At 40.0% G+C, this 12,536-nt stretch overlaps 2 protein-coding genes across 2 annotated transcripts; one reads left to right on the top strand and one right to left on the bottom strand.

The window, feature by feature from the left end:
* Nucleotides 1-4,872: 4,872 nt before the first annotated feature.
* Nucleotides 4,873-5,520, bottom strand: PpBr36_01996 (uncharacterized protein; the record flags this gene model as incomplete). The annotated part of the gene is made up of 2 exons (XM_029889180.1): nt 4,873-4,970; nt 5,055-5,520. The coding sequence occupies 2 exons, from the start codon at nt 5,518-5,520 to the stop codon at nt 4,873-4,875; spliced, it is 564 nt and encodes a 187-aa protein (XP_029751725.1).
* A 5,890-nt stretch (nt 5,521-11,410) lies between these two features.
* Nucleotides 11,411-12,038, top strand: PpBr36_01995 (uncharacterized protein; the record flags this gene model as incomplete). The annotated part of the gene is given in 2 exon segments (XM_029889179.1): nt 11,411-11,931; nt 11,951-12,038. 2 exon segments carry the CDS (start codon nt 11,411-11,413, stop codon nt 12,036-12,038), a joined length of 609 nt encoding a protein of 202 aa, XP_029752095.1.
* Between the last annotated feature and the right edge of the window lie 498 nt (nt 12,039-12,536).

Here is a 12,536-nt window from a genome sequence, read left to right as displayed (position 1 = left end):
ATTGACCAATGCAAATTTTTAATATTAACAAATTTTTAATTCAAAACTTAACCGATATTTCCCCGTTATCGATTATTTTGAATTCCATTGTTTAATCAAACGGACAAATTAAATATAATCCCATTTTTTCCACAATTTCAAAACAATGACGAGAAAAATTTCCTTTTTTAATTTTTAACCACATTATCGTAATGGATATGTGAACATGGCTAGCGCAGGGCTACTTATATTAGCTACCCTGCATTATCTTATAACGGCTAGCACGGGCTAATTTTATTAGTCACCCTGCATCGAATAAATAAATAAATAACAAATAAAACGTATAAGGCTGATGGAACGTTAAAATGGCAGTTAACCGTCTGCTAGCGGGTAATAGAGATGATATATTATTGCACAATCGATTCGTTGAATCGTTGAATCGATGAAGGTATGAAGGTGATGAATCTAAGGCTAAGTTGTGAATTACGTGTTCGAATCCATAGGTGCAGATCTTCGATCCGGATGTCCGGAATGCGGGGTTACGTCACATGATTTGGCCTTATTTATGTGACTGACCTGCCGACCTATTGAGCCTAACGGCCTATTATGCTTATGCATGCACAGAAAATCTGCGACCATAACGGGATTCGAACCCACGCACTTTAACAACGTATATATGATATAGATTATGGTATGTGCATTATACCACTAAGCTAGATTATATATGACGTATTTGTTTTGTTGTTGAAACTATGAACAAAGACGTAATATATAAAGCTTTGTGTGTATGAACGCGTATACGTTTTATTTGTTATTTGTTTATTTATTCGATGCAGGGTGACTAATAAAATTAGCCCGTGCTAGCCGTTATAAGATAATGCAGGGTAGCTAGTATAAGTAGCACTGCGCTAGCCATGTTCACAGAATACCGTATCGCCACCTCCGGAAATTTTAATCGAAAAACTGGTATTTCCGGATATTGAAATTAGTAACGAACTTCGTGATAATTTTTCTAATATATATATACCCGTCCCACGTTCACCTGGCGTTAATTTGTACAATTATAATTTCCCTTCTTAATTAAATTAGGAAGTGAAAACCGAATTTATTGCGGTATTCGCAAATAACCAAATTATAGGTTGCAACGACCCTGTTTTATACGGCGGGAAAAAGGATGCGTATTATATATACGCATTTATATTATGGAATAATTTCCTCGATTTATTAGTTTCTGGACTTTGGTTTCGACGTTGGTAACCGATAAATAATAAAATCGATTTAACCATTAAAGCGTTTTAAAAACTGAAATTGGCGGAAATTTGATAATGTTACTATTAGGGTTTTTTTCAAAAAAACGGCGAACCATATTTAATTTGCAAAAAATGTTCATAAATGTTTAAAATATCCCCAATTTAGTGAAAAAAGCCAATATAATGGAATTAGCACTTCTACACGATATCGCAATATAATTGTTTATATTTAAAACGAATTCGGATTACAAAACGATTGACTTAACCCTAATTCAATTCCTACGAATTTTTATATGGTAAACCTTTTCCCTTTATTAACCAAATATAATTATCCATATAACCATCCATATAACCATCCATATAACCATCCATATAACCATCCATATAACCATCCATATAACCATCCATATAACCATTTTATATAACCATCCATTTTATATTATTATTTATATATTGGCAAAAATTAGTATATAATTATATTCTTTAAACGAAAAAGATTTACAAATATACGAAAAACGAGGTCAAGGAATTATACGTCCGATTTTGTATTTTATTGCGAAAAGGATTTAATATTATATAAAATTCGGAATTTGAGAAGTTTATATAGCCCCGAAACGATTGATGGACGGTTTTATCGCCACAAACCCCCGCCAAACAATGCAAAGATATATCCGAAAATATTATTCCCTAAAATTTAATAAATGTCCCCAAAAAAGGTAAACTTGTTTTGGTCGTGGACGGATGGACAAACCCCGGTTTAAATACGTTTTTTAAAGTATTATAACCTTTTATATCGAAAGTAATTGGGTACGTCGGTATATTGTTTTGGATTCTATTGCGTTTAACGCCAACAAAACGAGGGGAAAATTGGGAAAACTTACCGTTCAGATTATTTTTAAATACAAATTGGAAAGTAAAATATTGGTTATTATAGCTGATAATATTTCCAATTTCCGCACCGGGGACGTTATTGCGGAAATTCGAAAAAGTATCCCCCAATTATAAATGCAATTAAACATTTTATAAATCCTTTATATATTTTACGTTTTACAATTAGTAAAGGGGTTATATATTAAGGTTCTTATATTTTTAAAGCATATATCCCCGCATTTTTGGCTTAGTCTAATAATAAGGAATATTTGGCGATTAATAATATAAAAAGTTCAAAATATTGGATATATCCCCAAAATTTATTATCGCCCAAATAAATCTTTAAATTTATTAAAAGATTTGAAATATAATTATTTAATACATTTCTTTATATTAATTACGGTATTTGGCGGTTTTACTGCACAAAAGCCCCAAACGTACCGAATTGTCTTGCAATTTGCAACAAATCATCGGCGAATCTGGCGTTAAGGGACCCCGTTTTTTAATTAAAAATATATAAACGAAATGGAATTTAACCATTTTGGTTATTGCGCGTGCGTTTCAATTGCGTAAAACCACGAGTTATTTATTAGATAATACCCTGTATTAGTAAAAGTTTAATATAACCGGGGGAATTCGACTTTATCCAGATTTCGAATATTTGCAAAAAATTGGACGATTTTAAAATGCTTTTTAATAACGATTAAAACTATCGCGGCTTCTACCAACATTTCTGGCGCCAAAAGAATGGAAATAATTGCGTACGTTCTATTTAAATTGGGAGTTATTGGAATTGCTTTTACCAATTTCAAACAGAAACTCTAAGGAAAACCCCAAAGGTATCCATAAACGGGATAATATACCAATTTAAAAAGCGCAGTTTATATTGCACGAGAAAAATTGGATAAATATATCGATTTAATTTAACGTCAAAAAATTGAAAAAATATATTTTGTGGCGGTTATTTTAATTTTATTTACGCGGACGGATTTTAAAGAAAAAGAGAAACTCCGATATTACGGAAAATATATTAACCAAAAAGTGGAAAATTTAACTAACCGAAACATTAATCGTTTAACCAAATTATATTCGCAAAAACGAAATCCAAATTTCCACCCCAAAACAAAATTAATTCGCTCGGGAACGGATTCAATTTTATTTATTTTATAAAGAAAAGCAAATCCAAAAAAACACAAACATATTCCTAACCAAAATTTAAATTTAATAATTAACCTATATTCCATCGATCGTTTTGCTCAAAAAAATATCCGGTTAAAAATTAGAGTATTTTTTATATAAGGTTTGTTATTTTCAAATTATGGATGGTTATACGGATAATTATACGGACGGTTATATTGGTATATATATTAACTCTCGATTATTTACCGCAATTATAGAAAACGATAATAATATTTTAAGTTGGTGGGTTACCCATAAAACCCAATTCCCGGAATTTGCCCATATCGCCCGCGATATTTTAATAATTCCTGCTATTTCCACTTTTATTGAACGGTTATAATTATAATAGGTAATTCGATTATTTCCAACCAGCTTTCGTTAATTTTATCGGCAATCCGGGACCGTGCTATTATTTACGTTTCGATTAAAAAGAAATCATTTTTTTAATCGGTATTAAAACTTTTATCCTATATAGAAAATTTATATCCCCGGAAAATGAAAAAATTGAAAACGATCGTTTTAAAAAGTTTGTTAACTTCGTATACAATTTGGGGGAATTAAGCGAAAATTTAAATTCGGATAATGATAATCCTATGTAGGTAACGGTCGTTAATACCCCAATCCGGGGAAATATTAACCGTATACCCCCATTACCCGTTTTTAGTTAAAAGGGGTTTTAATTTAATAAATTGTTAATAAAAACCCCATTTAAAACAGTGAAACGGGTACGGGGTAATATTATATATGGGCGTAATTCGAAAAACTCCCAATGGTAAAATCAAGGTTTAATATATTTATTTTCCTTTTTATATTTTATTTGCAATCGTAAATTTATATAATATGTGATTTATAATCGTAATTTTATATTATACTTTATTTATCATCTTGATTTTATATTATAGTTTCTTTATAATCGTGAATATATATTATATTTTATTTTCAACTGTAAGTTATATCTTCTTTGTAATTGTGACTTTACCTATGATTCGACAAAAAATTATAAATATAAATATGGAAAATTTGTAATTTTACGTGTTCTCCCACGGGGGCCCGCGGGTTGCCAAGAAAACCAGTCTACGGTTTTGGGCCGGGCCGGGCCCCCCCACAAAAAATTCAACCCACCCACGGGTTGGCCGCCCCACCGATTTGGGCCCCCGTGGGGGGAGGGGGGGGGGAAGGTTTTGGAATGCCTTAGGCTAAAGCGTTGAGTGAGAGCTGGGAGAATGCAACAATTCTTTGACCAAGAGGCAAATAATATCACGGATTCGTCTCACTGAGATGCTGATTGACACTGGCCGGGGGAAGGGAAAAAAGAGCAGTTAAGGTTCTTCGCCTGAAGGACCAATGAAATAGGAAGACCTTGGTGGGATTAAAACACCAGCCAAGCTGTCGTCTAGGCATTCATCTCGAATTCTGTGAAAACTCGCCCATCCGTCAGACTGCATCTGTGCCTCCGCTATACACATGCCGCGTACATGATCATTGAGAATTTGCTGCTGTGCGACGCGAGAAACTTGCCATTCAAACAATCAGAATTTCCTGAAAGAAAGAAGCAAATCTATTTGGCAGCTAGTCTCGATAGATTTAAAATTTCCTATTTCTGTTTGATTTCTCCGTACAACCAGTAGGCAAAGTCATGGCAATTGTTGAATAAAAGGCTATATGTTGGGTATAGGTTGCAATATTCCTCGCCTAGAATGAGTGGGAGGAAATGATATCTGTTAAACCAAAGGCAAAAATGAGTTGGGGGTTGGGCTTGTGAGAATGGGCACATACCAATAGCATATATCTCGCCAAACTCTAGGTTCTTAGTCGGACCAGCCCATTCGTACTGGTTCGTTTCAGGTAGCTTCACATGGCTTGCGAGTTTCCTATCGTAACGATGATTGAGCACCCAAGGGCTTTTTCGCGAAGTTTGGTAGATTTCTGCACCAAGTAAATAGGAACATGTGCCTTGTTCCTTGTTCATGTCAAACGCTTGGGCGGCAAAATCGCAATTGTTTTCATCCTTGCATTTGACGCGACCGACTATCAGTCGCATATGGTAATTATATGGGATTATTTTCTGGAGGATATGTTTCCGATACCAGATTTCGTATATGGCATACTGTTGTGTCCCCGACAGATCTAAATTAACCCCTGCTTTCTGGGCGAGTTCTTTGACGAGAACAAAATTATCAGTGTGAGCATCAACCAAAGAACAAACCAAAGAAAACAAAAATAAAACAAAAGAAGCCAGCATGATTAATATTCAAGGAAAATTAAGATTGAAAAATTGGGATTAGTATTGTGTGGGTAGGTAGAGCCCGCATATTAAGAATACAAGGGAGAAGTTGAGATATCAACAAGAAATTGCAAGGTCAAGAAAACGAAATTTATATCATTATCATGTTCGTACTGTTCAAGTCAGGTTGTGGACCAGGACCGAAGCATAAAGTCCTTGATTAATGATTTCCCTAAATTGAGTGAATTCGACAGGCTTCTTTGCATCTTTCCAAATTATTCTTGTATGTTTGTACGCGTAATGACTCATCAAGATTGATTAAATATGCCCCATGTGGCTTTCATTCATGCGTTTTACCCTGGGATCGCTTAATAAAGTGCCAAGAATCATGCCGGCGTATACGGTGGTGGTAGTGGTAAAAATCCCTACCACAGCGGCGGCGAATCCGTAGATTTGGACAGCACCCGTCCAAAAATAACGCAACGAGCCTAAAATCAAACCAAAACTCGCAGTTTTGATCAACAGATGGTTAAATCAGTTCAAAATACTCGCAAACAGAAAAAACAGTTTAATATAAAACCAAAACCCCGACCTGTTACTATATAGCAATACCAACAAATTCTTACCGTTAATTGTAGTTGTAAGTATAAACACAAAGGAACAAAAACTGAAAAAAATGCCGTTCCAATGGATTACAGGGGATGTATAAAAAAGGTAATATTTTAAAATTTTAACATTTTGAATGCCAAGTTTTACCAATGATATATATATACTTTACAAACAACTAAATTATAATTTTAATTTGTATGAATTTTATTAGACTTTTAACTGATATGCCAATGACAAATCTGCGACTTTGTGTGATTCTGGGATCGTTGCGTTATTTTTGGACAGTTGCGGTAGGACTTTAGAATCTTTCGCATTTTTGGTAGCAATTCCCACTAGACTCGGGTCTAGCAGTAGAAAAACATAAGCACGCAGGCTGATTGCGCTTGGGTTAAACGTTTGGTTATAGTGGGGGATGATCGGCTTTCTAAGCGACGTTGCAGCCTGAATCTTTGACCGCGTGAAATCACAAAGAGTCGATCATGGCCGTGATTTTGAACTTTGAAATCGTTGAATCAGTCGGTACGCATTGGAAAAAAAAAAGCTGCGGGGTACTTGCCAAAGAGCGCGCGGAGTACCCGTGGGCAGGATGTACCAAAATTAGGTTGCGTTGTGGAAGTTGCATCGACAACTACACCGTAACGAGGGTTTTTTTTTCGGGTCTTTCTGCAGGTCCCATAGTAGAACTACCATGGAGCAAATGGATTTGCAGTTTTACAATTGCGATTTTCGAATTTGATTTTGTTTCGGCGCGAGAATTAAACTAAAGAAAGTTTTGAAAACAAAACATGATTCAAGGCAAGTGCATTTCTGTGCCGTGGGCAGATGCCTGCAAGCCACCTGCTTTGCAAACTTGCTTGTTGCCTCAAGAGACGACTCGAGTTGTTTAGTTAAAATAAAGGCCCATTTATCAAGTGGACACTTTTATTTACCACACTCCGGGCCTGTCAAGAATATAGGGCGTTTTTCAGCACGATGTTAACCCGAGTTATTGTTAATGAAAGATTCCGCTTTTGTGGCAAATCTGGCAACAAGCTGTTAATTATTTCCGACAGTCCGAAAGGGAAACAACCTGTCCACAAGGTAACATGGCATGAGGGCAATTCTCCCACTCTGTGAATGTGGCATTTTTGCCAAATTGTGCAGCTTTTTTTTTTAAGATGAAAAAGAAGAAAAAAAAACAAAGAAAATTGACTCCCAGCTGCCATAATAACATGGGGTTTTACTTTACAGTCTTTGGAGTTTGGAGTGCTCTATTGCCCACCTCGAGAACCACTACTTCAAACGGCAAAGCCATCCCGCCGTTTTACTTATAATGCATGTCGGCAGTTCCCATCTTTGTTGCGAATACTCTGCTGCAAACTTCAGCAACTACAGGTCTTGCTTACTGAAGACTTGATCGAAGATGAACCCTTCCAGCCTGGAAAGCTGGAAATATATCCGCAGCTCAGCAATCCCCCATGGCGCGATACATGTATTGCACATGATGTTGGCATAATGAGCTCGAGGTGCGTCGAGTGCCTGTTGGGTTGCTCAAAAAGAAACGCGCAACATGCTTTTGCCCTTTTCACTTACAGCCTAGATTCCTGCCTCGAAGTCAGGCGGACCGCCGTTGATCTCTGAACCCTCCTATCAGCAGCAAATATGGAATACCATGTTTGTTTTGGCAGGGGCGACAGCCGCAACAACTCAAGTCTAGAGGCTGCATCGTTACCATGCCAAAGGAAAAGACAACTTGGCGGATCAGGTGTGCATATACAGGACTTGCACATGCAAACATCTCGACGATAGCAAACGAGCACAAAACACCGCATTAACAAATCAGGGAGTGGTTGCAAGCCTAGCCATTCACATCGAGTGGGAAATGAGACATCGGATGATGGTTATCTAAAAACAACGTTGAAAGCTTATCGGACCAAGTTGCTGCTTTTGGAAACGAATCGAAGTTTGTCTTGATTTAATTCAGCAATCGATTTTCTGGTGATTTATTTGTCGAAGTTCAAAAAGTTCTTAGTCTCCTCCCATTGCCCATGGCCAACCTTTTCTTTTCTTAGATCCGTATTGCAAGATGGATCCCTGTTCGGCACTACCGTTCAAGATATATGCTAAAATTAAATATACTTCCGTAAAGTCATTATTTTAGGATTACCTAGATTATCAAGATTAATATTACTCCGTCTTATTTTAACGACCAGGTCATTCGATTGAACTATTATTATAAACACCCAAAACTACTCGAATGCCCAGGGCAGGCTTAATCGTAGATTACGTGTTCTATAAAAACTCCTTTTGCGGCCATGACAGAGTATTTAATCGAGGCTTCAGTATGTTAGAAGCACTCTTAAGCAGTGTCTTCCCACCAGTAGAGAATGGCCTGAGGAAAGGTTCTTCTTCCCAACTTGCATTTCCAAGACTTCTTTCCGAGGCGACTCGTGTTCCAATTTATCACAATCGCTTTCATAAATCACCGACAGCCCGGCTTTAAGTCCATTTCACAGTTTGTAATGGCTAATACTATCTTTTACTCTGTTTTCCTCTCTGCTGTGCCAGCGGTAGGCAGCTAAGGAGGGTGCCTTGGGTTAAAGAAAGTGAATCTTTCATTCATTATTTCGATAAAATTGAAGCCGCATTTCCTATATAAAACAGCGATACGTCGTACCAGAGGTTTCTAGTTTCACTTGGCCAGAATCCGAATGCTGCGTCTAGGATAATTGCCTGAAAATTAGTTTTAACTGTTAAAAAAATAAGGAAAGAAGAAAGTCCGTCAACTTAATATTATGCCTCTCCAAAACATCGTCGCTACCACAACTGCCTTCCTGGCAGGCCACACTGCCGCCACCGGCCAAGGCGAAACCCAGCACCAGCCCGAGGCCGCAGCAGCAGCAGTTGCAGCCAACAAAAGCCCATTACCTTTCAACTAATGCAACGTCAAGATCGCAACCCCATGGTCAAAAGAGCGTCGTGTATGGCCAATGATGAAAAAAAGGTTGCGCTGGGAGCAACGGTACACATACAAATCGGCAGCACGGCCTACACTGCCTTTCTCGATCAGGAATGCCGAGCTGCGATCGAAAAAGGGTCGGCTGCCCGTGGGGTTTGAGTTCAGCGGGAAAGTCGCCACCGAAAGGTTTATGCCAGGATAATACCCAAAGAGGCCTGGATGGATATGGGACAAAATGGGATATTCCGCCAACTAATACGGACCCGAACGTCTATCGTCGAGGCTAGGTTGGGAAAATGAGCATCGTGGATTTAATTTTATCCCGTCGGGGATGCTCTCCTTTTGGCGTTACGAGGATCGAATGAGGCGTATTGGCTGCCTCTTAAACGGTATTAGGATATTGTCAACGACCCAACACTAAACATAACAAAATGACAACCCTATTTCGGCATACTTGGTATTAACCTCGGAAATCCCAAAGACCTTGCTAAGGGCAGGAGCATTCTATTAATACAATAAGGTCCCACCCGCATGTCAGCAAGAACAGCCCGACTTGGTAATTGGGATTTCAAAATGGAGATTCTTTTATCAAGACCCTTAAGAAGAACGCTACTCGTACAAATCTTTGGATTCCAACGCGCTGTCCACGCGGAATAATCCCGACTAGACTAGACTAGACTAGTCTAGTTCTGATTTTGAGGTAATGAAACCCGAGTTACTACAGTATCCGTCTTCTCATTCAATCCCACTGCATACACCAACCCAATCCCGGAACGGGCCCTGAACCATTTGCACAACTCACGCAACACTGTGAAAATGGTGTAGGTTGTATTATATCGACGGTTGACCCGATGTCGATGGGCCTACCATGGTGATGCGTTGTCCCCGCCAAATATGTCCCCGGCATACCAAAAGAGGTAAAGTAATAACGCGTTCAGTAGTCGGGCCGATGACGGAAAGCTCGGTAATGCGGCGATTCCACGACGATTTTGGTTGTGATGCTCACCCGATGGGCTGTAATTCAAGCGGTTCGTATACATTTTGGTTATACTATTGGAATGAAAAGGTTGCGCCGCCATCAATTTTGAAACTTGCAACAGCTTTAACCAGCACCGTATCTGCAGGGCCTGGGCTGTATTGATTAAATACCGGAGCAAAGTCACCCATTTTGCCTGCAGTTACTAAAATATCCACGGGTTGGCCTTTTTCGCCGCCCATTTTTGGAAGCCAGTTTTTCGCTATATTTGCGTCCATAATAAGCTTACAAACAACGCGGCCGGCGTAAGACTTCGATTGGACAGCATATTGGAATAGTGGGAAACCTATCATATTATTCCATGCTAGCCTGCCTCAGTTCAAAAAGCCGACTTTTTTTGCGGCATCCGTAATGATAACAAAGCTTTGAATTGCCTGTTCGCCAAAGTTTTGTTGAACGTTCACTCGTCAAACTCGCCGTCGGTCGCAGCCCACGTATCAAACCCTCACTCATCCTGCTCTGTTTCCGAACGGAACCACATATGGACCAATTACAAGCTGGGCATTTCAGATTGAATCACACGCGCGGAGGCAGGAATAATACCCCCATCCTGTAGCTCGCTCGTGTGACACGGGTAAACAGGTCGTGGACATCGGAGGGGAGTTGTTTCAGCCGGGTCGCGGGTCAAACCCGCGAAAACGACGGGCTTTGCGAGGAATCTGTCTCAGATCGATTGCTTGGATGATCGGGCTGTTGGGTCGTCGTCGACTCGATGATCCTGTGGTTGAATGTGGGCGAGCGGATTGTGATTGAGAGCAGGATAGAGAGCCCGTCGAGGCGTCGCGCTGTGCCAGATTGGGAATTTATCAAAAGGAGAATTGGCTTTTTGTGCTCGCCTTCGGTTGTCAGGATTTGAGTTTGCGTGTCTTTCTGACCAATCTAGTCGAGCCACGATGGAATGGTGCTGCTGTTGTGAGATAGAGTCTCTGTTAATGCATCCATATTTGAGAAGAACGACAATCTGTAGACCTTTGACGGGGTTTGAGGTCAAGATGCAAAATTGTGGTCACAAGTGGTTTTGTATAAGGCGATGGAGATTAAAAATTCACACATTTGCCTGATAAGTTCAATCGAGTTTCTTTTTAGAATCAAGATTATTTCGATCATCAAACTCGCATGACAGCTGCATTCTTCTTTTCTCATGCCTTCCCGCACTGGCTGCGCCCTTGGCTTCCCCGCAAGCTGGGCGCGTAACGTAGGGCGAAGCTTGTAAAAATTGCTCCTGGAAGCGTCAACCCATCAAGGGTGCCAAAAAAAAAAAAAAAAAAAAAAAAAAAAAAAAAAAAAAACAATTAAATTGTTTGGAATGCGCCAAGCTCACCGCGATGTCTCGTTCTCTGGGCCGTCTTTTCAGCAGACGATACGATCAGCCGGGCCAGACCAACAGTCCAATGTCCATCCGGGAGTCGGAGCCGATCATGATCCCCGCCGTCGGCACCTGGAGTTACAGCAAACCAGACTCCAACATCTCCTTCAAGTTCCTCGACACCCACCTTGCGCAGTTGGACGAAGCCTTGCAGGAGAACACGACCGCCGTTCTCTTTGTCGCCAATCTCGCATGCTACGACGAGCCGGTCCCGCAAGCCACAAACCACATCCAGGGCGTGCTAGGTTGTTTCGCTACGCTACGAAGCAAAGCCCGCCATCTTCCTATGATCTTCATCCTGCGCGGGACCGACGAATTCAAAGCCCGGCAGCAAGAGTCGCCTATATATCGCTGCTTCCCCGACGGCGACTCGACGCATGAGCTTGGCGATGTTGCAGGAATGAAGCTGCTTATGCGCAAAGTCGACGAGCTCGGGGGGGCGGGTCAAAAAGACGGGGACCAAGCGAAGAGAGGGGAGTTGTATTTTCACTTTGCGCAGGACCAGGAAGGGGGGTGCTTTGGAGATGCGGTTCGTCGCGGCGGCGGTGAAGGAGATTGTCGTCCAAGCTGCGGGGGATCCTCGATGAACTAGATGGGTTAGATCGTTAGACATATCTGCAGACCTTTGGGTGAGCCAGACGCTACAGCCAACATTCATATTATTCACATGTTGCTGTTGTTGTCCGCGCAGTAAAAGTGGCTCTCAATTGTACGCAAGTGGGCCGGTACAGGCCATAATTCATATTTATGGAGTACTCAAATGTTAGGATGCGTCTTTCGTTCTTTAAGTGTCTTGTGTGATGTCTCCATCGGACCCTTAGACTTACATATTGGGTCTGATTGTGTAAAGCTAAAGCCATGCTTATGGTATATTAATACAGCGAGTCATTTGTAGGCCTCCTTCTCCCCTCTTTTTTTTTTTTTTTTTTGTGATCCATCATGAGTCGCTCGGCGAGATCGGCTGTGGGCGAGTTTCCAAAATTAGTAAACCAACTTGTCAGTATCTGTTCTTGCATAAATATCTGACAAGCAATGGCAGATCGTATTTGCAAAGACGTTTCTCTTGGCGATATAATTTTATGAAT

This window comes from Pyricularia pennisetigena, chromosome 2 (assembly GCF_004337985.1).
Source record: "Pyricularia pennisetigena strain Br36 chromosome 2, whole genome shotgun sequence".
In the NCBI taxonomy this organism is placed as follows: Eukaryota; Fungi; Ascomycota; class Sordariomycetes; order Magnaporthales; family Pyriculariaceae; genus Pyricularia; species Pyricularia pennisetigena.
Note: the sequence above shows the minus strand (reverse complement) of the source record. Positions and strands in the feature narration are given on the sequence as shown.